The 27,063-nt window shown below is 34.9% G+C and overlaps 1 protein-coding gene across 2 annotated transcripts; it reads right to left on the bottom strand.

Annotated features, from left to right (window-relative positions):
• Positions 1-1,855: 1,855 nt before the first annotated feature.
• Positions 1,856-26,262, bottom strand: LOC148939358 (uncharacterized). Of its 2 annotated transcripts, none has more exons than XM_089106628.1 (5): positions 26,094-26,262; positions 18,534-18,680; positions 14,478-14,586; positions 8,157-8,377; positions 1,856-2,575 (listed from the first exon to the last, which is right to left on the bottom strand). In XM_089106628.1, the coding sequence occupies exons 1-5, from the start codon at positions 26,226-26,228 to the stop codon at positions 1,904-1,906; spliced, it is 1,284 nt and encodes a 427-aa protein (XP_088962754.1). In that variant the 5' UTR covers positions 26,229-26,262; the 3' UTR covers positions 1,856-1,903. The 2 variants fall into 2 exon arrangements, with proteins under 2 accessions (XP_088962754.1, XP_088962755.1); XM_089106629.1 differs by lacking the exon at positions 26,094-26,262 and adding an exon at positions 23,357-23,472.
• Positions 26,263-27,063: the final 801 nt, after the last annotated feature.

Here is a 27,063-nt window from a genome sequence, read left to right as displayed (position 1 = left end):
CACAAGAATAATTACTAGAAAAAATAATTACTAGAAAAATAATTACTAGAAATTCCAGTCATTAAATACTAAGTTATATTCCAATTTGATTACGCCTAAAGATATTCACTAATCTGGTACAACACTGATTGTAAATTTTGAAAAAAAAACGTGTGAATCCTAAACATACACACTATGATGCAGAAATTCTACAGCAGTGTTGAAATTAGTAAGATATTTTATAATTGCTTCCTAATAACTATTTTATGCATAGTTTCTCCTGGGCCCTTCGTGCAACATAGGCATCCATACATGTTTCATAGGGATTATACTTAACCAAAGGGTCCCCTTCCCAGTCAACTTTGCAGCACTGGGACCGAACCCAGGGCCCATATTACCCAGCAGAGATCAATCTATTGCGCTACCACAGGTTACCTAGTATACTGTTTTAACTTAAAATATGAGATTTAATACAACTGAGAAAAACTTGAAAACAATTCATGTATAAAAAAAAGCTCCATTTTGGCCCTTTTGCGAGCCATTACTAGATATAAGGGGTCTTGACTTGGAAACACTTGTATAGAGCCATGTTTGTTTCAATCCTATTCAGAGGGGGAGGGGGTAAGTGGATTGGCAAAAAGTCAAGAAACAAGTGAATCGAATATACATATGAGTAAATTTAAAGTAGATATTGACACGTTGGAGGAATCAACCCCATCCCCCTTCATATTTATTTTCGCTGATATTTAAATGAATCATAATATATCTAAGGGAGGTCCAACATTTTCATTAGCTCATGGGTCCCAGAACATCTTAATTTACCCCTATATGTAACGAACATATGTCAGATAAATATAAAGAATCCAATCTATAGCCAAAAAATTTCCGTTCAACAAACCGGTGGTTTATTAAGTACCATTTGATTTAAAGACTACCTTTTTTTCTTTTTTCCCAAAGACGTTTTTTGAGGTGCCTGAGGCTAATAATTATTCAAAACGAGAAACATCCGTTCTTCCCACCTGCACTTCCTACAGCTCCTACTGATTATTTTCCTATAGTGATAAGGTATGTAGTTGCTGCCCCCATAGTATTATTATTATTTTATATTTTTTTCTCTCTTTTTCTTTCTTTGTTATTAGAGTGAATTTAAATGATGTTATATGTATGTGTTTTTCTACCTGATTCACCCTACGCCAATCGTTTGTATTTGGGTGAATATTATAGATTTGTTTGAACATTGTTTTTAAGGTTAAATAATCATACCATATCGTATCATTCCTTTTCAATCGAATTTCTCCTTTCGTGTTAAGTTTTCATATGATTTTTTTCGAAGAGAATCAATAGATTATTCCTAAGGAATGAAAATAAGAAAGTCACGAAAGAGAGAGAGAAAAAAAAATATCAGGCAAGGGCCAAAGAACTTCATTTTTACAATTAACCATCCAATGTCCTGTATTATTCATTTGCCATACTTGGATGCTCCGAAGTGCAATCCCCCCCCCAAATACAAACTTTTACAGACATGCTTGGCCCAGATTTGATCTTAAGGTAGTAATAATCTTACTGGCACAAAAAAAGCAAAATGAATCCCAGCTTGGACCCAGAGACAGCCAAAGGCTCCTTCTCCAAAATACTGAGAAAATACAGTAAAATCTTTGAGATATGGGCTGTACAACTAACTGTGTTTTTAACCATAAAACCATCTGTCCTCAGTAAATCTTGCCCCCCCTCCATAAAAGTTTTTCATATGTTTTCAAGAATAAAGCCCTGCACAAAATTTGATTGAGAACACAAATTACTCACTGGTAATAAGGGAGCAAAACGAACAGCAACAAAACACAAACAAGCGGTAAAATAAGCAACTGAACTTAAACAATGTCGAGAAAACTGATATTTTAATTTCATTTCAACATAAATTAAAATATTAGAGACTCTTCCTTATTTTTCCAGCTTGTCTTAATGATTTCGATTTTCTTTGTTCAAAATTCCGTCCTGGTGCTTGGCTACCAAACTTTGATTTTTTCTTACACGATCCTTGATGGGGTGCTCCTGGCTTGGAGTTCAGGGATTTAACAGGTGTTTTGTAATTAGGCTTATCATTAGTTAATTTTAAAGTTTTTCCGGGTTTTTCAACTGTAAACAATACTTGTTTTTTACCAGATGACAACGCAGATTCATTATTTTGGTCTTGATTGATTCGTTTCTTCTTCAAGATTTCTGGAGTTTTTTTTGAGTCATCAACTGAATTTTTAGCAGTTACACGTTTCAGACTACGGCCCTGATTCAATGAATCAATGTCTTCAACTTTGCTTTCCTTCAGAGCATCAGAATCTTCAGCAGAACTATTTGAAATATCGAAACCTTTCACTGGAGTTTCAATGACGTCTAGGTTTCGTTTCTTCTTCTGGGCAGATTTACCTAATTTAGCTAATTTCTTTTCAGCCAAAGAAGAACTTGTTGTGTGATTTTGCACGATATTCAGTTCTTGATTTTCTGCATTGGAAATCTTGTCGTCTGTGTGGCTGTTTTCTTCGCTAGAAACACCAAGTTCTTCAATTTGATGATTTTTTTCGGCTGATATATCAGGATCATATATCTAAAAACAAAATGGTATCAAATATAAAAATCTAAAAAGAAGTGGCCAGTTCGGAAACTTAGCATATATACAAAACCAAAAGGCAGACGAGATAGAAAGACGATAATATATTATATATGACCTTTCAAAGTGGAAGTGATTTAAATAGAAAGCATTTTGGACTACAATTAGTTTTACATAAAATAAAATAAAAATTAGTAAATATTGACAATCTTTCGAGTTATGGGCACCGTCAGCTTCTCAAGTGATTTCATGTGGATCGAGGGGCAATCCAGGGGCATTTCTAACCTACTTGCCTGGCCTGCACCACTTCCGTGTCTATTGATCAAATTTGGATTTCTACCATTATTTACTCCATAAAAACAAAACTAAGACTCCAATTAATTTTTTTTGTTGTAAATCAGTGAGGCAATTTTCAATCTTGGTTTGGATATAATCTTCCCTGAAATTTTTACTAGTTTATTTTCCTAAAAAGAAAAGAAAATCTTACAATGAATATTAGCTCACGAATCTATCTGAGAAAAAAAAATCGTACCGAGTCCCTAGGCATTTTGAACTCCACCTCAATCATAATGCCCCTGTATTGTAACATATTGAACATATTGTAAAATATACACATATATAAACAAACAATATATATACGTATATAAATAGATACATATATACCTATATGTATGTATAGATTTTTGAATTTCTCATTTTTTTGGAAAGCTCTTATTTGCAGCAGAGCATATGGAAAAGAGTACATACAAATTTTTCGCCATCTTACAGTGAGTTATCTTTCTTCTAATTACTAAAATCAAATAGAGGCTTTGAACTGGCGAATATGTTAGAGTTTTTGAAGAAGCTAAACGAGAAAGGTGGAGTATAACAAGTGTGGAGCTACCAAAGGTAGTGGATTTGGAGAATCCCAGACAAAAACTGTCTCTTAGGCTTAGCAGGCATACAGTTTTTAGGAGAGGGACAATTGAATTTTACTTCCTTAAAAAAAAAAAAAAAAAGAAAAAAAATATCAAATCCAGACGAGGTGCCACAGAAAAGTAAAGCTAAAATTTCTAACATTTGTAGGTATCGTATTTCTCAATTGAAAAGCTGAAAATCCCCTTACTGACTATCACTGACTAATCTCATTTTTCTTACGATCAGTCACATATTCTTTGTCATTATATCGTTAATGAAAGGATGTCCTAATGAAAATAAGAAAATTTGAAGAAGGAATGTGATAGTATAAATAATTCTATGATATGACCAAAAGTTATGACAACGCACTAGTGTGTTATTATATGGGTGGGATCCGGCGTGTTCCCCCCACCCCTCAAATATTCCCCCCTCCTTAAATTCCTCCTACAAAAATCTCCCAAATGTAAAAATGAGCAGGCAAAGGGAAATTGAAATAAATAAAAAGCACAAAAAAGAACGCATAATTGTGTTTAAGCTATTAAGAAGGAGGATCGATGGGTTATTGTTTAGCTGAGGTGGGCGATATGCTTAAAAGGCTATATTTCAATTTCTAAATATCTCTGAGCCTTCATATAAATATACGAAGGGGCATGGGGGGGGGGGAGGGGGCTTTTGTCAGTTATTGTTTTGGGGTTATTGTCAGAAAAGCGAGTATGCTCAAATAGTATGAAACAAGGAATTTTAATGGTACTTCTTGTTTTGGATCTGTCCTTACGAACAAAGGATTTCGTGTCTAGTGCACTGACCAATCGGTAGGATTGCTCAAGGAGTAGAAGGGGCTAAAGAAAGTTGGATAGGGTTAAGAAACTCAGAAGGAGCAGAAGGAAGTTGGAAGGCATTAAGAGTCAGAAAGGGCCAAAGAAAGTTCAAAGGGATTAAGAAACTTGGAAGGAGTCATGACAGGCCAGAAAAAGTTGGAAGGGATTAGTACATTCGGAAGGGATCGAAAGAGGCTAGAGGAAGTTGAAAGACACGTCCAACTTCCTTTTGGACGACACAAAAGCACGCTCCCAGTTATTTACTAGGTCGACCTAGTAAAAAGAACAAAAGAAACAAACCGACCAGCAAAAAGAAACAAATTAAAAGCTGTAATTATACGAGGCTTAGTTCACCTGCAAATAATAAAATCATTGTATGGCAGTCATCGTTTCTTTAAGGTATTAAATTCCACTTGTTTTCAATCGCTTTTTTTTTATTTATTCTCTTGCTTTATTTGTCTGGCCAAGTAAAAAATCTGTATTAAAATTCTTTTTAGTTTCCTTTCAAAATCTGGTACCAAAGTATACGTATGAGAATACATTCATTTGAATTTTTTCTAGTCAAGTACAAATTATATTCTGGCTTTTGGAAAGCATAAGGGTTTTAAACCCTACTCATATTAATTTCTGCTTGTTTTGAGTTTGACTGTGTCTATTTGTTTTGGGTTTCATTTATTTATTGATACTGATTTGTGGCAGCTGTATGCTTGGTAGATTATTTGTATTTGATGAGCGCATTACAACTGATATTCAAAAAACACGAAGCCAAATAATTACTGATAATGATTACAGACATTTTAAAACCCGTGAGTCATAGTTCTTTTCCAGTGAAAATCCGTGAGTTATATCCAGTGGATATAAACTTAATTTTTGTATTTGTTTTTGCTGCTTTCTCCATTGTGTCTACAGGATTTACAGCTAAACTATTAAGGCTAGAGGGGTAAATTTTTGCAGATTAATTTTAGAACTACTAGAATAAATACAAGTCATTCAAATTAGAAGAAAAAACTATAAATAGGACAACTATAAATAGTTATAACAAAAATTTCCTAAACATCAATAAGGCATTCTAAACAGATCCAAAATTACTCAATTATTGGTCAAATTAAAGGAAATTGAAAAAGGTTCAATATTCTGTTTCCAAAATTGTTTTATCTTTTGCCGTTCAATTGTAATCTTAAAAAAGACAACATAACTTATAGTATCTTGGGAATAATCTTTATCCATCTTGAGAGTATACCAACGATAAGTGTATTTTTTATTCATTGACTTGGTAGAAAATTTATTGTTGTACAAATTGAGTGATCTAGAAATTCTCTAACCCTTTTCGTTTCTGAACTATTAGCGACGACGCGGGGTGACCCAATTTTCCACTTGGATAACCATAGGCATATATCCAGCACGAATGCGGATGCCCCGATAGATCTTCTAAACTAATCTCTAGGTAAACACTCAAAACTAATTAAACTTTTATTTGACGAATTTGAAAACTTGTCCATGTAATTCAAGCAAGGTTAACTGTCTACCTCTCTGGAGGCTTTCAAGATCAGATGCAAATAGTGATGCTCAGCACAAATGGAAGCATTGATACAGGCTTTGAACACCGTTTGAGTTGTACCCACGAAGAGGCAGATACTAGGGTTGTGTTACACACGTTGGACTGTTCGAAGAGGTGTATCGGTCTATTGTAGATGTCGATGTAAATGACGTAAATAGATATTGTTTTCCTTAGTTGTATCATTATAAAATAGTCCTTGGATACCACTAAAATAGTGAAAAAAGAAATTTTTTTGTCCAATTCCGCGAATATTCAGTGCCTATACATCAACTTTGCAGGAATTTACCAAACAATCTAGTTTTTTTCCTGTCTGTCTTCTTCCTACACTTCCGGGCTGTGACAGAGTTGGTTTTATGTTCTCTAAAGGAAAAACAGATTGCTTTGCTTGTGAAAGAGATAGAGAGGTCACAACTCGGCCCTTCTATGTAAGAAGTCTTTCTTTTTATTTGCAAGAAAGCCATTGTCGCTGCATGGAAAAGATCCACGCCCCTTTACCTCTCTTGATGACTTGCAAGTACACTTATACCGTCGAACACGGGAGCTCAAATATTTGCCGCCATCTGACGCTGCCTTTGAGGGTCATGCTAAGCACGTTTACCCCAAGTTGGACCTTTTTTTTTGACAAGCGGACAAACTAAAGCCGCAGTTTCTAGATCCCCTACAGTTTGGCAGAACTTTCCAGGATGGTAAGGTTGGGCCAGTTGTGTCCAATCTTAAGGCATTCTCAGACGGTGTGGCCCCTGAGTGCTGCTCGTGCAAGCTCTGCACAAAAAATTGCTCATGTGCGGCGAATGGACCGTGTGGTTTACTTTGTGACTGTGATGGGAAATGATTGAATGCTTCCTCATGCTCTATAATTAGATTTCTATAATTTTTAATAGTTTCTTCTATGTGTAATTCCCACTCACATGGACAGATTTTGCATTTTGAGGTTGTATTTTTTATCAATTAGTCCACGACACCAAACGCTTAGCAGTTGATATTAGAAGAGCATACGAATCTTTTTTCGGTTCATATCATAAGCAATTCCACTTAGGTATGTAAAGAAGTTTATCTTCAAGATTGCTTACATACATTTCTGAGCTCATATATGTTTTAACGAGAATATAGTGGTATTTTTCCAGCTTAAGAGTAAATAAAATACAATAAAAAAAGTTTCCAAATCATCATTAATAAGCCCAATTGTTCACCGACTGCATTCATAATCAACAGTACCAATTCATAGGCTCAGGCTTCAACAGAGTGTACAAGGGTACCAACAGTATCACAACCTCCGTCATTATTTGCGAAAGTTTTAGCAAAATATATTTTGGACCCTTGTTTATTTGAAAATGTTTATGTCATTTAACTCCTCTTCAGAGGCTGCAGAAAATGAGAGTCCATGTTTTGAATGAGTATCGGCCATCTCTGTTGTCCGCACAAGGTATATTTCCTATGAAGAGTGCTTATGAACTCCTTAACATTTTTTATCGTTCTCTATTGCTTCAATTTTTTTTTATTGTTTTATGATATGAGCGCTGTCGATTACCCCAACTTCTGTCGTTGAACAGTCTGCTGCTCACTGACCCCTACCAATCACGTTTTTGATGAGTAGCTCCCTGACTAGAAATTTACATGAAAATTTGGGCTAAGGGGACCCCAATGCAGAAGAAACAAATTGCCTCAAAATACAGCCCCAAAAAAGGCCAGAAAAGTATCAAAAAATTCTTTCCCATCCACTTCAAATGGAAGGGGCTATTTTTGAAACTTGGAAAGGGATCATTTGATTAAAATTGGAAGTTCATGTGTTCTTCTTAAAGGTTTAACCTACTGCAGGGCAATCAGCCTCTCTGACGGTTCCTTTTCTGCTATTCGACCTTCCTCTAACCCCTACGATATCGACCCAAATTTTAAGATATCTGTTTCGTTCAAAAAATTCGAAATGTCTAATAGGTTTGCCTTCAGTTTGATATCATCCCCACAGCCCCTATGCTAAACTTTATCTTACCACGCTATGATAACTCAACCCTCCAGAAACGCGAATAAAGAATTAAATTAAAATTTAAAAATGAATACTACAGGACATTCCCCACCCCATATTCTGCCTATAATTTTGGAATATTAGTAGAATATTCCAAAACTCCTTCTTTTATTTATTTTTATCTGTAATACTTTCTTTGGCTGCTCAATTTTGCATGTAAGGGGAGCTTCCGGGGTGAAGGACAGGAATAAGCCAAGCACATATTTTGGCAAAAATTTACAAATAACTGATCTGACTACGAGTTTATTATAAGCACAGCATCTACTTTTTGAATTGAGTACTTACCACTGGTGAATATGTGATTCCCATTGACGATAGAGCTGCCAAAGTTTGTTTGATCTTCCTAAGTGTTCGAGTCTTGAAATTTTTCTGCTGTTTTGGAGTCATCTCCTTATTTAACTTTTTAAACATAGTCTGTCTCTTCTTGGCAATTCTGCAATCTGTTTCCTTAGTAAAAACTCTTTTGAAGAGGTTTTCGTTTTCTTTCTTGGGTGCAATATATGAACCTTGAAATTAAGAATTAGTTAGGTTTATTTATACATACTGTCAAATATGTCATTAAAAATTTACATGCCAGGGAGGGGGGAAGCCACTAAAATGTTTTCGAGTCAGAAAAGTGTCCCATTTTTGAACAATTTAATTTGAACAATTTAACTAAAAAAAAAAAAAAATATATAGCCCCTTATAGTATATGACTTCGGTGTATATTTACCATACCTTTAATAAGTCTATTACATTTTTAGCATGAATAATGCATGAAGAACAAACAACAACAACAACAACAAAAGAATTGTGCACAAATACGTTAGAAACTCTAGAGCAGAGATTACCAAAATTTTAAGCGACTGAGCGATTTTACAGTTCATAAACCTTAGTGTGAGTTACCCAACAAAGTAGGAAAATAATACATGTTGTTGTTTAAATCCTGCAGATATTTATTAACTTTCAATATACATTTCTAATTTAGGTTAAAAAAATAAAAAAAAAATATTTGAATAAAAAAAAACTACTTAATTGTGAGGGTTGGCACTTTTTTTTCATCAACAGGACAACAATTTTTTTAACGTTAGGGTAATATGTTGTAGCAGCCATTCTAATGCATTTGTCCAAGAGTCCGTTAGTCAACCAATTCCTGTACTTGTTTTTAACGAATTTCATACTGGGAAATGAAATCTTGCACAGATTTGCTGAGCCGGGCCTTCACTCGTAAACCAATCTGAGCTAAAATTGTATATTTATGCTTAGGAAAAAAGGCCAAATACTTTCATTGCTTGAAGCGAGTGATTCTAATAGAGTCGCTCTGAAAACAAACCAATTTCATCTCTACTGCAGCGCTGTCATCTTCAATATGCTGCATGACAAGTAGAAAATTCTTCAGTATCAATTCTCAACAAAAAAAAAAGGAGATCTAACGAACTATCTAACAATCGAAATATTTTTGTGGTCTTAAAACTTTTGAATGAACAGATTTTTCTACTTTGAAAGAATTGTAATATGTTCTTTTTTATTATAAGTATGCTGCGAAGGTCCTTGCTTGTCAAGAGTCTGTTTCATATAAGTAAAGTTTGTTTTCATCCTGGGTAAGACCTTTTCCCACAACTCAAGCTTTTTTTTTAAAACGAGACCACATCTGAAATGGTTCCACCAAAATCTTTATCTTTGCCTTGAGGCAGCTTTTCGGTTTTGTCTACAAAAAAAGCAGAATTTCACAGCCAAACCAAATCTTGTAGCCTCTAGCTACAAGGAATGATAAATCTTCTAGCCTATAGCTACTTGGAATGATTCACCCCGTCTTTTCAAAGATTCCACCAAAGCAGGATGTAGCTCTTTGAAACGTTGCAAACCCTGGCACTGCTAAGCGAACAAACTTCTGTATCTAGCAATAGATCACCATACTTGCATTGTCAACTCTTCAGTCAGAGTCCCGAAAAACCACTTCTGCAGTCCTGAACAGGAATCTAAATTTTATTTATGATTTATGTTTTCACGACATTATTCAAACTAAGAAATTTACCACGTGACTGCTGGAGTGCTATGCTATGCAACGGCGAGACAGAAATTTTGGAAGCTGTCTTTACGACATAAGGCAATGAATCCTTTCTCACCGCCTACCGAAGTGGAAGCTTCGTCCGTTGCAAAGCCCGCCAACTTTTGCCGGAATACTTTCAGACTAGACAAACTTTTTAAAATCAGAATATATGTCCCGTCCCGTAGTATGTCGGTGAAGTTGTACAACTTCTACCAGCTCTTCTTTCATATAAGTATAAGTCAGTTCAAAGTAGTGAAACTAGATTAGAACCCATTGATGGATTCAACTCTTCTCATAACTGCATTTGCAGACAGTTGCAACGATTGAATGGCAGACATTATCTCACCGTTGTTCTTCCAATTGTTAAATAACATATATATATATACAGCTTCTAAAAATATGGCATTGACCGATTCACCAACTTTGTTAAGTTTTTCTTTCACCAATAACCTTTGAAACCCGAAAAGATACCTCAATTACTGTCAAGTTTTCTGAAAAAATGAGATTGTTCATCCTTCAATTGGGATTTTACTTGTACTACCTTCTCTTTCCCTTAAGGAAAATTATGAGGTAAATTCTTTTCGATTCTGCACTGAACGGTTTTGTAATAATGCTCAATATTTCCTTGCTTCCCAATTGATACACTTGTATTGCAAAGCAAGTACACACATTTGTCGTTTACCCAGGTAAAAAAGTAATCAGTTTCCTTTTCAACATGAAAAGGATAAGTTTTGTTTTGTTTTTTTGCTAGAAGCAGTGGTATCCACTGAAACCAGTTTGCCGTGACGCGCTGTAGAGATGCAGACCAAACCATTTGCCTTTAATTGGTCCACTTCTTTCTGAAAAAATGTCGTAGATGGGGAATCCGTACCCACAGGATGGGGAGCACTGACATTATCAGAATTTTGTACTATCCTTTCTTCATTAGCCGTGTTCTTTGTATTGACGGTCAAATTATCTAATGTCAATTGACGGTTATATGTCCTATTCCTATTTTTATTCATTGTTAAATTGGGCACACTTAAATAAATCCTAAAGCCAGGCTCATAATACGTGACATTTGAGCAGTCAAGCCCATTGAATTTTTTAACCGGATAATTTTTGAAATGCTAAAAATAAAGATTCACATTTCAAATTACTTTTGTCTGTTAATTTACTACTAGCAGCAAAACCTGTTGAGTTTTGTGTTCGTGGGGAGGGTGGAGGGGTACACTTTTCTCAGGTCCTCTCAAAAGAGTAAACGCGACATTCTTTTTCTTTCTTTCCTATGCCTGTCATCCAATAGGTTCTGCAGCTAGTAAGAACATCAATTCATATTTAGCTGAATTTTGACAAGCTTATGGTACACTGACAATGAGACTTATACAGACATCAAGAGTTGGCTTAAGGCATACTGGATAATCATAGTAAGAAGATAAGTAATAAAATTTTTTAAACTACTCAGACAACTTATTATAAAAAAAAACTGCTAAAGAATACGATTGGAATCATATGAAGTTGCGGATTTTAAGAAAAGATGTTTTTTTTAAAAAAATTCATGTTATGGTTGTGTTTTATAGTTCTACAAGAACAAATTTCAGAAGAGTGCTAGACTTCAAAAATATAAAATAATATATTCATGCACGTTATAAAAAATGCGACTATAGACGTTGAGAGAACATGATACATTTAATCATTTTTTGTTTTAAAATTGGAAAGTCAAATTGGAAAGTCAAATTGGAGACTAAAAAAGACTGAAATATAAGAATTGATGCTCCTCAAGCCGCTAAGCGTGTTTTTGGAGTTCCCGAAGCGACGTTGTCTGACCTATCTTATGATGAAGGGGACAGCAATTATGATCCAGACTTATCAGCTTTGGAGGAATGACAGTGAGTTGCCACATGAAATAAACAACGGTCCCTTTCTTTTAAAGCAGAATAGCATGGAAGCGAATGAAAAGGCTATAGCTAATACAGAACACTTTGCTCTAGCCAGCTAGAGCAGTTGGCACCTATTATAAACAAAAAAGCAAAGAAAAAATCGAAATTTGAAAATAATATAGCCAGAGAAAGATGTGATAGAGAAAAGAAATACCACTTGAAAAGGAGTGCGCCGTCCAGTTCCAGATATCATAGAAACTCCTCTGAGGAATTTCCAAAGTTCTTTGATGATGAACGTCTTGCACTCATCGTCAAATAAAGCAACATCTTTGGACGTATATCTGAAGATTGAATTTTGTCACACACTGGAGGAGCTAAGGGCTTTTTTGAACACTGTTCTAATGTTGGGCGTGATTAAAGTTCCTTATTTTCCTATGCACTGGGAAACAGCTATGAAATACACTCAAATTATTGACAAGATGGGCAGATAGAATTAAATGATTGCTGCGTTACAGTGACAATAATCAAGCCAAAAAACCTGTCGAGCAAGGGCTAGGTAAAATCCGACCAGTCATGGATCACGTTCGCTCAAAATTTCTTGAAGGTACTCCTTCAAGAAGCTACTCCAAGGGGAGAAGCACCTCGCAGCAGCCAAAGAAATAAATGTGTTCACCAGAGCTGGTGTCTCAGGCTGCGTACACGAATTTGAAGTTTATCAAGGAAAGGGTACTCTTCTAGACGACAACAAAGATCTAGATCTTATAATTGCAGGAAAAATAGTTCTACAGCTTCTAAGCTACTTGCCAGAGCATATGAATTACAAGATGTTTTTTTATAACTATTTCTTGAGTCTGAGGTTAATGACTTTGCTTAAACTGAAAGGTTTCCAATCTATTGGACATCAAAGAAGGTTCGATAAAAAGCGTTGCTCTCTCCTCTTAGAAGGTGCAATGTGGAAACGGGAAAGAATGTCAATCGGTCATTGAACTAATATCCATTACAGCATTACTGTTTTCAAATGGCTATATAATAATACTATCTACTTAGCCTCAGCATAAATAAAAATTACGCCATTTGACACTGAATGTGCTGAAATGACACCAACAATTTTGGGCTGAACTTTAAAGTACAGTAACAGTTTATGAATACAACCAACATATGGGAGGAGTTAACTTGGCAGACATTCTGGCTGATGTGTCACATACAACTGTGGACACAATAATGGTTTTCTATTTTTGGTGGCTACTTTTCTGTTCAGCCATCAGAGCACTAGCTTCAAGAAAAGATGAACCAATTATATTGAGAGCCTTCCAGTCTGAAGTTGCCACAGGACTGTATGCGTCTGCTCGTTCGGTGGGACAGAGCAGACGAGGGAGACGTTTGGTAGACGCAAAAGAGTCTAAGTTTTAATCCGTAGCTGTAATAGAATCCGACCGCCCATATCTACTCAGCTGCATGAAATTTTATCTTACCATGGACATCTGAGAAACGCAAAGAGCGAATATCAGGTTACACAACTTTCGAGGGTGAAAAATGTAACGATGTTTTATGCCTGACGGGCAGAACCAACTGTTACACTGTGGACTGATCTAAGAGGCTTATGTTTAAAATTTTAGAGGCTTTGGCTTATGTTATATTTTTTTTAACAATTTAAAAAAAATTAAATTGTTTTTGTATATATTATTTTTTAAGTTTTGAGAATTTGGTTATTTTATGTGTAATTCTTTTTATCTTTTTATATTATGACATATAAAATATTTTATAATTATGACCTATATTTATAACTTTTGTATTTTCTGACTGTTACCTGTTGTGTTTCGTTACATATGTTTTCATTTTATTATTTTGTTATTGTATTTTTTTTACTGAGAAATACAAAATCAGCCCTCTAGGGTTTGTGATAGTCTATCTATCTATTTATGTTGTATTTTACCGAATGATACAAAACTCATGACTAGCATTTTTCCCAAGATGGATTCTAATAGTGGCCTGTTTAGGTGAATATGTTGTTCTGATTTAGAAGACTGGAAGATGATTAATAGAAGTAAACAAGTCTAGTAGCTTCATTCGCAAGAATCTGGATTGGTCTAATTTAAGAACTGAATGAAGAGCCCCCAAACACAATGAAAAATTAGAATTTACGAAGGAAATATATGATGTTCTGAAACTTTAGAAAGAAAGATTTTCAGCCCATGCAAGACCACTGGCATCTCATTGCAGGACCAAGCCACCTCACATTAACTGATCTGCTCACAATCCTCGAACTCAATCAGCACAATGTTTCAGTCTTAACTCCCTTTGATGAAGTTTGAATTTCCATATAAAAAGCTGCGTTCGAAAACCCAAAGTTAATTAATACTTGTGACTAAATTTCACCTGTTCAGTAAAATTCTTGAACTAGCTAATGGGCTGCTCATGTTCCATTATAATTTTCATAGTTTCAAAGATTCTAGCTAATTAGAACTTTCTGATTGCCCAATCTTAACTAATTTCTGATAAACTGAGGTTTGATTTTGGGTACATCTAGCTCTAGATGCAACCTAAATCTCAATTGTAGATGACTTTGTATTCAACTGATTTCAAAAATTAGCATTACCCCAATCTAAGAATTGGTATAGCCATATTGTGAATGGACCTCTCCACATCTTATCAAAATATTAGCATTACAAAATTGTGTCTGACTACTCTTCTCTAAGGTAACACCAGAAAAGAACTTACACTTCAAAATCTTATGGAACATTAGGTAGTTATTCATAGCCTCAGCAGCAATTTTTGCAACTCTATCGTCTTTAAATTGAACAAAGGCATAACCTTTGCTTTTTCCAGTCTGAAAGAAAAAAGAAAATGTGTTACAAATACATAATACTTAAGAAAATAGTAAATAGGACATGTTACTTCTCGTAAATAGAAAGAACCACACCCTCTTTTTATTACAAATAAAGATAGGACAAAAGCAAATATCACTTATCACTTAGAAAATATCACTGTCGTTAATGTACCTGCACACAAGGGAGGACAAAGGAGAAACCCCGGACAAGGCAATAGATCCCAAGGGGGAGAAATCCCGGACAAGGCAATAGATCCCAAGGGGGAGAAATCCCGGACAAGGCAATAGATCCCAAGGGGGAGAAACCCCGGACAAGGCAATAGATCCCAAGGGGGAGAAACCCCGGACAAGGCAATAGATCCCAAGGGGGAGAAACCCCGGACAAGGCAATAGATCCCAAGGGATTCCTTTTATCAGCAGCCATATAAATTAATCCAACCACTTCACAAAAGGTTTCTGATTCTAAACCATTGCACGGGTACAGTCAGGGAGGTACTACCGATTTTAAGTTGCCAGTTTTATAAAAATATTAAGGAAAAAAGATAATATGTACAATATACATAATTTTTAAAACCTTAAGTCATTTTATTAGTTATAATATATATAACGTCTTATATATAAATTAATTTTCAAAACTTTTCTACAAAAGAAGCTTTTCAAAAAAAGTAAAGAGCTAGTTTAAACCAAAAATTAGCAAAAACAAAGTCAAAAGTTTTTAAAGCATAGAACAACCATAAATTACAATAAATAAATAAATTAAACCCCAAACGAGCAGAAACTACAATAAATATCCAAGTCAAATTCTTTACACGTAGAAAATACAATAAGGAGTAGGGCTAATGCCTCCTGTGGCTTCTAAATATCAGAAAATAATTTACACTTTACTGAAAACAATTGTTGTTTCGAGCCGTGTGGGAGTTTATTTCTTATAAAATCCAAAAAAAGAAAGAAAAAAAACAATCCCCATCATGACCAAGATTACTGAAAAGACGAAGTGAACGTGGACTGACAGTTTAATATATACTGATGTGCATTCCTGAAAGTATTAACACTTTATTATACATTAAAGTTTTAAAAGAGAAAACGTTTAAAATTTATTTTGTTTTCATTAAAGCGCAAATTACATTCTGGTTCTTAGAAGACACTGGTTTTAGTCCTACTCTTCTTTGTAGCAGTTCAGCTCGTTCTGACTTTGGTTTGTATTTGCTGGTACTGATTCATGATTGTTTTACGCTTTAAAAACTATTTGACTTTATTTTTGCCCATCTTTGGATGAAAGTAGCACTTTGAATAACTACTTCTGTGGAAATAATTAACATGTTTTGGTTTGTAATTGACACAGCGTTTTCATTGGTTAAGAAAAGGATATTTTGAATCTTTTCACTTTCTTTCTTTAAAAATCCAGATTTTGGCTGACTTTTGGACTTAATTTTGTAACAATGATTTTGGACTTAATTTTGTAACAATGTTAAATACTAATTGTATTATAAGGCTTTGGATGGATGAGCAGGGCGAAAAATATTCAAATATATTGATTAAAATCTGAATAATCTTTTGGCTTCTGTAGAGCTGACAGAATTATTACCCCTATCATGTTAAAATCTTGATAATCAGCAAATATTAATCAACCATCCCCCTCCATAAGCCCAGAAAGTTTCAATTTAATTCCTTTAACCTTTCATGAGATATCACAGATCCACCCTTTTGATAACCATGGATCCACATAGTGTCCCTTAGCTGTTCCCAAGACACCGCATATACTCTTTTAGACACGATTGGATGCATATAATGTCTTTTGAGATAGTTTTACATCCCCAAAACTTACCCTGAAGTTTCAACGTAATACCCTGAGTTTTTCCTGGGTATTGCACAGTCTTTTGGCAATATGGATACAAAGGTAAACAATGTTTTTTCCCAGCAAACATCAACTGTGATGGTTCCATTCTCCTAGCTGTCTGGGTTACAAAAATTGCTGAATATACAAAAACAGATTTGCTGATATCCTATCCCAAAGCACAAGCTAATATAGTCTTTCTGATGGAGCTGGAAACCCCGCCTGTGTCTGACGTCCAACAACTAGGTAAGCCTGATACAAATGACAAAATAACTAGGAAATCTTGTTTGTTTCCTCTTAACCAAAATATTGACTTCATACTAACATTTGTTCCTATTTGGAAAAAGAAAAGCATACAAAACACCAGAAAATCAGTCTTATTCAATGCCAAACATGCATCAAATTAAGACACAAGACAAACACAAGGAAATTTAAATTGCAACTTTTCCTAAGCTAAGAACATATTTCAATCCTGAACATAATAATTTCTTTATAGCTGATTGCAAATGTCATGGATAAAACATGAATCAAAAATTAAATTATCTTCTTGCTGATCACTTTGCAATAAAACTAGCCATCTGCAATGTTTCAAAAATTTTCTGTTAAACATTAATTATAAAAAACTGATGGAATTAACAGCAAAGTTGAACCTTGAAACAAATAAAAACTATTACTTCACAGTTCATGGAACATATCTATAAAACTAGCTCAAGTAAACTGACTCATGCTATTTCCTCATATCTGTCAAATTCTGGAAATCTAACAACACACTGACCACACAAAACCCACTGAAAAATAGGATGTTTTCTTAGGAGCAAAAAGTCCTTAATTATCTGTCAGGGAAAATAAGACAGATTTATAAGGCTTTCAATAGCCTTGAACCAGCCATAATATCAATAACTTTTAGCACATAAATTAAATTCTCTCAAAAACTCAAGCAAGCTCAGCTCTCTGAAAAGCACTTGTTCTTTTTAAGGATTCTAGAAATAGAGAGAAACATCACGAGTCAGCGTATTTGAATTAGTTTTTTTTAGATATGCGTTGCATGAACTGCCAAGCAACAATTTTGTTTCTTTAAGAGTCCTTTCAGCATTCAAGAGAAAAGTATAGAGCCATTTTAAAACTTAAGACATGTAGAAATAAAGTTATATAGTAATTACAACTTGACAAACAGAAACTACTATCAGAGGCAGCACTCTAAGCACTCAGCAGCTATGGCTTGAAATTAAACAGAAAAAAGAAATTAGCAAATAGTCTTTCATTTATCTTGGCTTGGTTTTATGTTTGTTTAATGCAGGGTTTATTTTGCTCTGTTTGAGTTTACTTCAAAAGGTTAGTTTTTCTTCTTTTTTTGAGCATTGAAAATGGCTTGGTGGAGGTCCTTGGAAAAATATCTGCTTTTGTCCTTTTTGTTTCTTTTCTGTCTGCTGGCTGATCACCCTCGTTTTTTGGTTACTTAATTATATTATTTTTTTCATTGTTTTTTCTTGTTTGTCATAAGTCATGTATAGCCAGTTTGGTTTTCGAATGCATTAATTTAAAATGAACTTCATATGAGGATGGCCTCAAACTACTTGAGCTAGCACCATCTCACAACACATGCATAGCAACATGATGCTAACTTACAACTTTGAGAAGAAAGCTTTACAATAATCAGTGACAGTCACAGTACCAGCCATCATTACATAGGAGGCCACTTTAAGAAGCTGCAAGGCAAAGTTCTGAGAGCATGTCAGATTTACTTCTCAAGAAGAATCATAAGTCACTAGAAACAATTCAAGGACCCAACTGTCAACACTCATCTATCCAGTCTTTCAAATACCACTCTGAAGAGAGATGGGAGAAGAGGCAGTGGAGGTTCAACTGAGAGTCATCAACTCAAGAACACTACAGGTCCAGAGAACTTTAAAGCTCTCAAATGGATTTAAGTGTTTAAGATGATTTTTTATCATTATTAAGTCTAACAAAGCTGAAAATAAAAATTACTTCTATTTTTGCCCTGCCCTTTGTGAATCGTTTACCTTACAATTTGTGGGCTTTGTACACTTAGCTTAAGCTGTGACACCTATAAACACAGTACACAAAAATGAAAGAAACAAATGAATACAATTACCCTTTCACTTCGGGCAAGCCGGATCTTTTCAATATTTCCAAACTGAGAAAAGAACTTATGCATTTCCTCTTCATAAAAACCATGTGGAATGTGACCTAGGTAAATAGCTCCTTTGTAAGTTTGTCTTTTCTTCAAGCCTCTGCCTTTCTACAAACGAAAATAGATAAAATATACAAAATTCATTACACCAAGATTAATTGAAATACTTAATAGAAACACTTAAATCAACATAGAGGGATAAAATTATTCCTTTGTGGGCTTCAAAAGTAAGAAAAATGTTTTCTATGAGAAAGTTTCTTCCCCCCCCCCTCTCTAAGAATAGCCTTTTGATCCACCTGAAAGGGTTGGTATCAGTATATAAATGTTTCCAATTCCATAGACTTCTGCTGCTCTTGATTCTATTCATATTGCTCAGGTTCTTTTTATAAGAAATCTAGGTGAAATGAAAATACAAAACTAGAGAAAATCAGCTAAAACAGTTGCCAAGAAAATCAGACTACTTAAAATAATTTTTATATCCATAAGGAACTAACTGAGCCAAAAATTTGAAAAACAATTCTGAAAAATTGTTATTTTTTTTTACAGGGGTGGAGGGGGAAAGGACCTAAAAACTAGGTAAATATTTCTCCAACAGCCAGTACAGCTTGAGTTACTTTATACTCTCCTGTTACATAGATTTTACAGGAGAGCATTAATACTAAAAGAAATATGCAATCAGGTAAATAGCATCCAGGCTCCAAGGTCTTTAAACCGTAATCAGGTAACGTCCTGTGGAGGTTATCAAAGTGGGGTTAGGCCCCCAATTCAACGTGAGCGTCGCCCAATCTCGGAAGTGATCTGTTATCATTGTTGGCAGCAAGGTCATGTGTTGCGTTCTTGTCCAAAGAGGTTGAATGGATTCCCGCCTACCTCTACTGATCAAGTAAGAGTCAGGTCACTGTCAAATAGAGGCGGGACGTCTGACCAGGAGCCCATCAAACCCGCCCCTGAGTCTTCAGGACTCAGGGCATTGCCAGTAAGTGGGGAACTGTGTCAGTGCATGGTTTTTTCAATAGTTCACAGTCCTTTGTAAGCGTAAATTTTTGTGGAGTTGAGGTGCTGACACTGTACAATACAGGGGCAGAGTGTAATCTTATCAGTGAAGCCACTTTTGTTAGTTTGCCGTAAGAGTGTGTTATATCTAGGAAGGTACAAAGTACAGGAGCTCGCAAATTATCGGGCCCCCTGCGTATCAAAGGGGGAGCGGTGCTGAAACTTTCCATTTTCGGCAGTAGTTTTACTGACACGTTTCTGTTGGTGCCAAATTTGTGTTATCCAATTTTGATTGGATGCCCCTTCATTAAGGAGGCCAGTTTGCTTTTTGATCCAACTAAAAATGAATTTTGGTTAAAGAGTACCTGCTCACATGCTCAAAGACCTGGAAATCCTAAAATTCCTGTAGTGTCTGCTTGTTTTCCGATGGATGTTAAAGCTGGCCTTGTATTGGAGCCGACATTTTGCCACAAGATTAAGCCGGAGAATTTTCGGTCAGTGGAGTGTTTAGTTAAAGGTGCTGAGAGCAAAACGGGCCAAAGGCTATTAATCCATAGTTTTAATTAATACTAGGGAATCCCCCTCCCCCCCCCTCATGAAAACTTCCCTTCCTCCAAAAAAACTCCTCAATGGAAAGTTCTGCCCATGTAAGCACCTTTACCAGAAAATCCCCCTCCCCCCAAAGTATCTTTACACTTCCCAATAGCCAATACTATATGTAAGCAACAGTTAAAGTTCATAACTTGCAGCCCTTCCCCCTGGGGACTTTGGGGGTCAAGTTATCCTCAAAGACATAGTTACTGGATCTCAAAATTTTGATTAGACAATTTTGGGTAAAAAAGGGGGTGAAAGCGGGGGGGGGGGGGCTAGCTGCCCTCCAACATTTTTGGTCATTTAAAAAGGGCACTAAACCTTTTGATTTCTGATCAAATGATCCCTCTTCCAATCTTCTAAGATCACTGGTTTGATATGATCACCCCTGGAAAAAAAAATAAAATAAAATACATCTGTGACCTTGCTGCTGGCAAAAGATTCAAAATTTCACATTTTTGTATATAGGAGCTTGAAACCTCTACAGTAGAGTTTTCTGATATTCCAAATCTCATTGTGTGATTTTCATTAGGATCACTTGATTTCTTTAGGGTGTCTCCCCCTTTTAAAAAAATTAGACAAATTTTCTTAAGCTTGTAACTTTTGATGGCTAACATTAAACTTCATGAATTTTATATAATTTGAATAAGCACCAACATTCGATCCTTTTGATGTATCCATTGTTATCAAGACTATTTCTTAGACTTTTGGTTACTATTGAGCTGCATTGCTCCTTACTTACAGTTTGTTACCATGAACTGTTCGATAGGGCAAGATCCTGCTTAGTTTTGGTATTGACCATTTCATTTATGACTGTTATTTTAGGTGGTGGGATATGCATTAAGTCTAGAGTGCTGGAATATATGATAAAAAAACATGTATTAGATATCAATTCATTCAAGTGGTGGTCAGACATGTCTTTTTTGTTTGCACCAATCCCAGGTACAAATCCTATTTCTGACCTAGTTTTGTGTTGTAGGAAAGTATAATGTCTCTAAATATGAGGAAGGGATTTGTTGGCCATGCATAAGGGACTCTCTGATGTACAATTGTGGGACGAGTTTCTTTGAGTATGGTGTCCTGCAAGGGGCACTTGTTGCTTTGAGGAAGGGCAAATTTGATGTCCTTTGTGTGACAAGTTGGGCAAGGTTTGTTTGCTTGCTTGCATGTGTGGTTGGGTATAGATTCTCTATGATGATTTTGCTTCCAAGCCAGCAAAACAGTGTGGAACTACCTTTTGAAATGCTATGGGGAAAATTAGCTTCTTTGTTTCTATGATGGATATTCTTTGTTACTTGAAGCAGGTGGGCATTGGCAGTTTATGCATGTTAGTTGATCTTGGCTAAAGTTTCCTATTTCAAAAGGATTGGTGTTCTTGCATTCAATACAGATTTAAAGAATCAATTTGAATGTGTTTGATGAGTGTCCAAGTTTTTGACAATGCAAAGGCTTAGGTCTGTACAGTTTGTATGCCTTCACCATTTTGACCATTTGCATCTAACTTGCCAATTTGAAGGGCATCCTGCTAGGATTAGGTTTCCAATTCTGTCTGCAAGCCCTTCTTTAAGCTTCTGGTTCAGTATTTTCAGTATAACTTTAACCTCCCAACAGCACCAAGCCATTCCAAAAGTAAAGAGAGCAGCTAGATAAATGTATTATTTTAAAATGTTGACAATAATAGAAGAAAACATTAAATTCTGATTAGTAGAAATGTGTCATGTATTATAAAGCAAAAATTTCATTATTTCTCTCATGACTATAGGCATGGATGAGGCTGGGTAATATTTGTAAATTTTATGTCTGATGCATGTCTAACAGAGATGTCAATTAAAAAAAAAATTTATGACAAACCTTAATGTAAAATAACAAAAGTCAATTCCTGTCCCCAATTAACAAAACAAATTAAGCATTTAGCACACAAGCATCTTGTGTTCATTAAACATCCAGAATGATGATAACTCAGAGTATCTTTAAGATTATCATTTTTAAGACTAAGATTCTAACTCATGTTTTTTTATTATAACTTATTGATTTTTTTAAAGTCATTAAACAAATATTTGCAAGATTATGGAGGTAAAGGTATAAGAATAGCGGTTCTCCAGAAGTCATGCTTGAACAAAAGAGAGACATTTTTACATTGGTAACTTTATGTTTATTTTTACAGTTTTATTTAGGTTTTTGACAATTCATCCTCAACCCTCTCCAATGGTCTTGTTTAGACCCAGGCTATATAAAACTAATGAAAAAAAGAAGAACGAATGGAATTCCTACTTTACAGTATGTAGGCTGGGCTGGCAAGTATCAATGAATCATTTTTCCTTGTTTTTATCTTTTTTTGAATCAATTATTATGTTAATTTTTTTTACATAACCTAGCGCCATGTGAGACCATTAGGGGGGGAGGGGCAGATGAATTATCAAAAATGAAAAACAAACCTTAAAATGAACATAAAACCAGTAATCTAAAGGTATTTCTCTTTGTTCTGGCATGTTTTTTTCTGAAGAGCCACTATTCTAAACCTTTAACATTAAGGTAAAATATCTTTTTTTGGGAAAGACCACTTTTCTTTGACATTCTGGAAAAATAGGCCTAGCAATGGATTTTTGGACCACCTCTATTTTACCACAACAAGATGCAATGTGAGGGTAGTAACAAGAACCCTGCCTTCTTGGTCAAATTTTCACCAATAATTTGTTAGCATAAATTAAAAATGTGATCTTTGTTTTGAAAAGCAATTGAGAAGAAAAATTATATTTCATATTTGTGATTTTTAGAATAAATATCAATCAATAAGTTACATTTCTAGAATCAGAAGAAACTCAGCTTTCTGTTAATATGTGAATAAAACAAAACACTAAAAGGATATATATATATCAAAATAGGATAACTGGTATTTCCAAAAAGAGGTCCTGGTAGGTAAGTCAATAAACTAATAATTCCAAATGTTTGATCTTAAATAATTTTAATAATAACCATAGGCCTATTGATGCATAACTTAGATTTTTAGCTAGCCTATTCATTAGGCCTAATATCTACAATTCTTCTCAATTCTTCTTTGGTAACAAGATGTGAGGGTTTTAATTTTACATAATTTAGCTCAACTGGATACTGTTTTTTTACCCTATTTAAACAGACTTGGGAGAGTCAGCAATATCTTAATCAAGTGCTAGCCTACCCTTCATGAAGTTTGATTAGCTTACCTTTTGAAGCTTTTCTTGAACATCTTTCAGCATTTTTGACATTGTTTCCTTTTTTTCTTGGATTCCTCCTACTGTGCAGATAGACAAGAAGTCTTTTGTTGCATTTTTGTTCTGACTTTTATTAGGCCTATTCATTTAGAACAATGTGCTTCTCAAATTAAATTATTTCTTATAATTAGCACTGCCTAGCATTCTTGACAAAAATTGTTACTTTCTCAGCCAAAAAGCTTGTGCTTGCATCAGGTGTATCTCATAGCTTTGGGCATATACAAAATGACATTTATGGCTAAACTTTTGTCATAGGTGGTGCTATTTTAACAAAGATATTTAAATCAAATAACATGATGATATCAACAGCAGCAAATCCATATAATTTCAATCTATAGACAGTTTTGAGTGATAAAGATAACAGACACAAATTTTAAAACAAATATAAACAATACTTTATTCTGATATTTGCTAGATTGGCAAATACATGCAAGTCATAATAAAAAAAAATCTTAGAACAGTTTTATTAGCAACCAAGAAATAAATTTGGTGTCCTTTGTCTGACAAGTTTAGCAGGGTTTGTTTGCTTGCTTGCATGTGTGATTAGGTATAGATTCTCTATAATGATTCTGCTTCCAAGCCAGCAAAAGGGTGTGGAACTTCCTTTTGAAATGCTATCAGGAAAATTAGCTTCTTTGTTTCTATGATGGACATTGGTATTAGAAACAGGTGGGCTTTTGCAATTTATGCATGTTAGTTGATCTTGGCTAAAGCTTTCTATTTCATAAGGATGGGTATTCTTGCATTCAATACAGATTTAAAGAATCAATTTGAATGTGTTTGATGAGTGTCCAAGTTTTTGACAATATAAAGGCTTAGGTCTGTACAGTTTGTATGCCTTCATTTGACCAAGTACAGCCATATGAGTAAAGGTATCTATACTTCTGGTAGAATCAAATAAGATTTTCTTAATCTTTGACCATTTGCATCTGGCTTGCCAAGTTGAAGGGCATCCTGCTAGGATTAGGTTACCACTTCTGTCTGCAAGCCCTTCCTTTAGCTTCTGGTTCAGTATTTTCAGTAGAACTTTAACCTCCCAACAGCATCATGCCATGGCAAAAGTAAAGAGAACAGCTAGATAAATATATTATTTTAAAATGTTGATAAAAATAGAAGAAAACATTATATTTTGATTAGTAGAAATGTGTCATATATTATAAAGCAAGAATTTCATTATTTCTTTCATGACTATAGGCATGGATGAGGCTGGGTAATATTTGTAAATTTTATGTCTGATGCATGTCTGACAGAGATGTCAATTTAAAAGAAAATTTATGACAAAACTTTTTGTAAAATAACAGAAGTCAATTCCTGTCCCCAATTAACAAAACAAATTAAGCATTTAGTACACAAGCATCTTGTGTTCATTAAACATCCATAATGATGATAACTCAGAGCATCTTTAAGATTATCATTTTTCAGACTAAGATTCTCACTCAAGTTTTTTTATTATAACTTATTGAATTTTTTAAAGTCATTACCTTAATTACCTTAAATCACAGCTTGGAGTGAAATAAGGACTTTTGATCCTGTTGAATCACTCCTTGTGATGACTGTTGAGTTGGTTAAGTTCTGGTGGAAGATTCTGGTGCTTCCCAGTCAAACTTCCACGGTGTATCTTTCTACTCAGCATCCAGATGGCGTTTGAAAGCATCTGTTGATTCAGCAGAAACAGTGTCCTCCTTGAGGTTGTTCCAGAGGTTCTCAATCCAATTCAAGAAGAAATTGCATCTTGCTCTAGTTGTAGCATGATGTTTGCAGATTTGTCTAGGGTGTCCTCGTGTTTTGTGGGAGGTGTCGATCTCCAGGATCTCATTTTCTTGATTGGTTGAGAGGAGTTTGTGCGCCTGGATCATGTCTCCACGTTTCTGTCTGTATACTAAGGAGGGGAGGTTGAGTTCCTTCAGCCGTTCACTGTATGTCTTGTTTTCCATACCAGCAATCATCTTAGTGGCCCTTCATCGGATTTGCTCAAGAACTGCCTTGTCCTTTTTGAATCAAGGGGTGGCCAGTATTGTCCCCACCTCCAGAAAAGGTCTTACTAATCCTTTGTAGAGTTTGGTGATTACATGTTTACTCCTACTGGTGATGCTGTGTTTGATGATGCCTAGGGCTCTACTAGCATTGGCTGATATAATCTGTGAGTGGGAGCTGAATTTCAACTGGGAGTCAATGATGACACCAAGGTCACTCTCCTCCTGGACAGGCTCAATTGTGTGGTGACTTCCAGAATTTTGGGTCATAAGGTACTGATGTTTGGGGTTTTTGTGTCCGAAGTGTATGACCTTGCATTTTTCTGCATTGAATTCTAGCAGCCATCTTTTGACCCAAGAGCACATGTGGTTGAGATCAGTTTGGAGGGATTGGATGGATTTTAAGGTAATAGGATAATTGGTATCTCCAAAAAGAGTTCCTTGTAGGCAAGTCAATAAACTATTAATTTCAAATGTTTGATCTTAAATAGTTTTAATAAAAACCATATTAATGCATAACTTAGATTTTTAGCTAGCCTATTCATTAGGCCTAATATCTACAATTCTTTCTTCTGGTAACAAGATGTGAGGGTTTTAGTTTTACATAATTTTGCTCAACTGGATACTGTTTTTTTTACCCTATTTAAACAGACTTGGGAGTCAGCAATATCTTAATCAAGTGCTAGCCTACCCTTCATAAAGTTTGATTAGCTTACCTTTTGAAGCTTTTCTCGAACATCTTTCAGCATTTTTGACATTGTTTCCTTTTCTTCTTGGGTTCCTTCTACTGTGCGGATAGACAAAAAGTCTTTTGCAGCATTTTTGTTCTGACTTTTATTAGGTCTATTCATTTTGAACAATATGCTTCTCAAATTAAGTTATCTCTTCACTAAATATGGCATGGTTAGCGCTGCCTAGCATTCTTGACAAAAATTGTTTCTTTCTCGGCCAAAAAGCTTGTGCGTGCATCAGGCGTATCTCATAGCTTTGGGCATATACAAAATGACATTTATGGCTAAACTTTCCTCATAGGTCGTGCTATTTTAACAAAGATATTTAAATCAAATAACATGATGATATCAACAGCAGCAAATCCGTATAATCTCAATCTAAAGACAGTTTCGAGTGATAAGGATAACAGACACAAATTTTAAAACAAATATAAATAATATTTTATTCTGATTTATGCTAGATTTGCAAATACATGCGAGTCATAATAAAAAAAAGCTTAGAACAGTTTTATTAGAAACCAAGAAATAAAAGCACACAGAAGTTGTTTTAATCTCTTCTGAAGTAATGTCATTGATTAGCAATGCACTTCAATGATTATCATACCGCTGAGTCCAGGATTGGAAGCATTGCTGGAACAATTTGTTTTGGAAGAGACTCCATATACCCTATTGTGGTCTTCTGAGGTTAGGAATGGTGCCAAAATGCTTCATAGATAAGAAAAGGTTGGATCTTACGAATATGCCAGAACTTTCATTGAGTGAAATCTGGTAAGAAACGCCAATTTTGGCGCTTACATACAATTTCTTAGACAAAAAACAGCTAAAACAATTTGGCTTCTGTTCATTCCTTAATGAAGAAATTGGTGACTAAGTTTGTTAAAAGAAAGATTTAAGTTATTGATTTACATGAAAATAAAAGTAATGTAATGTAAATGGAGAAAACAATTACATTGTG

This window comes from Artemia sp. Qi Xiang Cuo, chromosome 21 (genome assembly GCF_049724085.1).
Source record: "Artemia sp. Qi Xiang Cuo chromosome 21, ASM4972408v1, whole genome shotgun sequence".
NCBI lineage: Eukaryota > Metazoa > Arthropoda > Branchiopoda > Anostraca > Artemiidae > Artemia > Artemia sp. Qi Xiang Cuo.
Note: the sequence above shows the minus strand (reverse complement) of the source record. Positions and strands in the feature narration are given on the sequence as shown.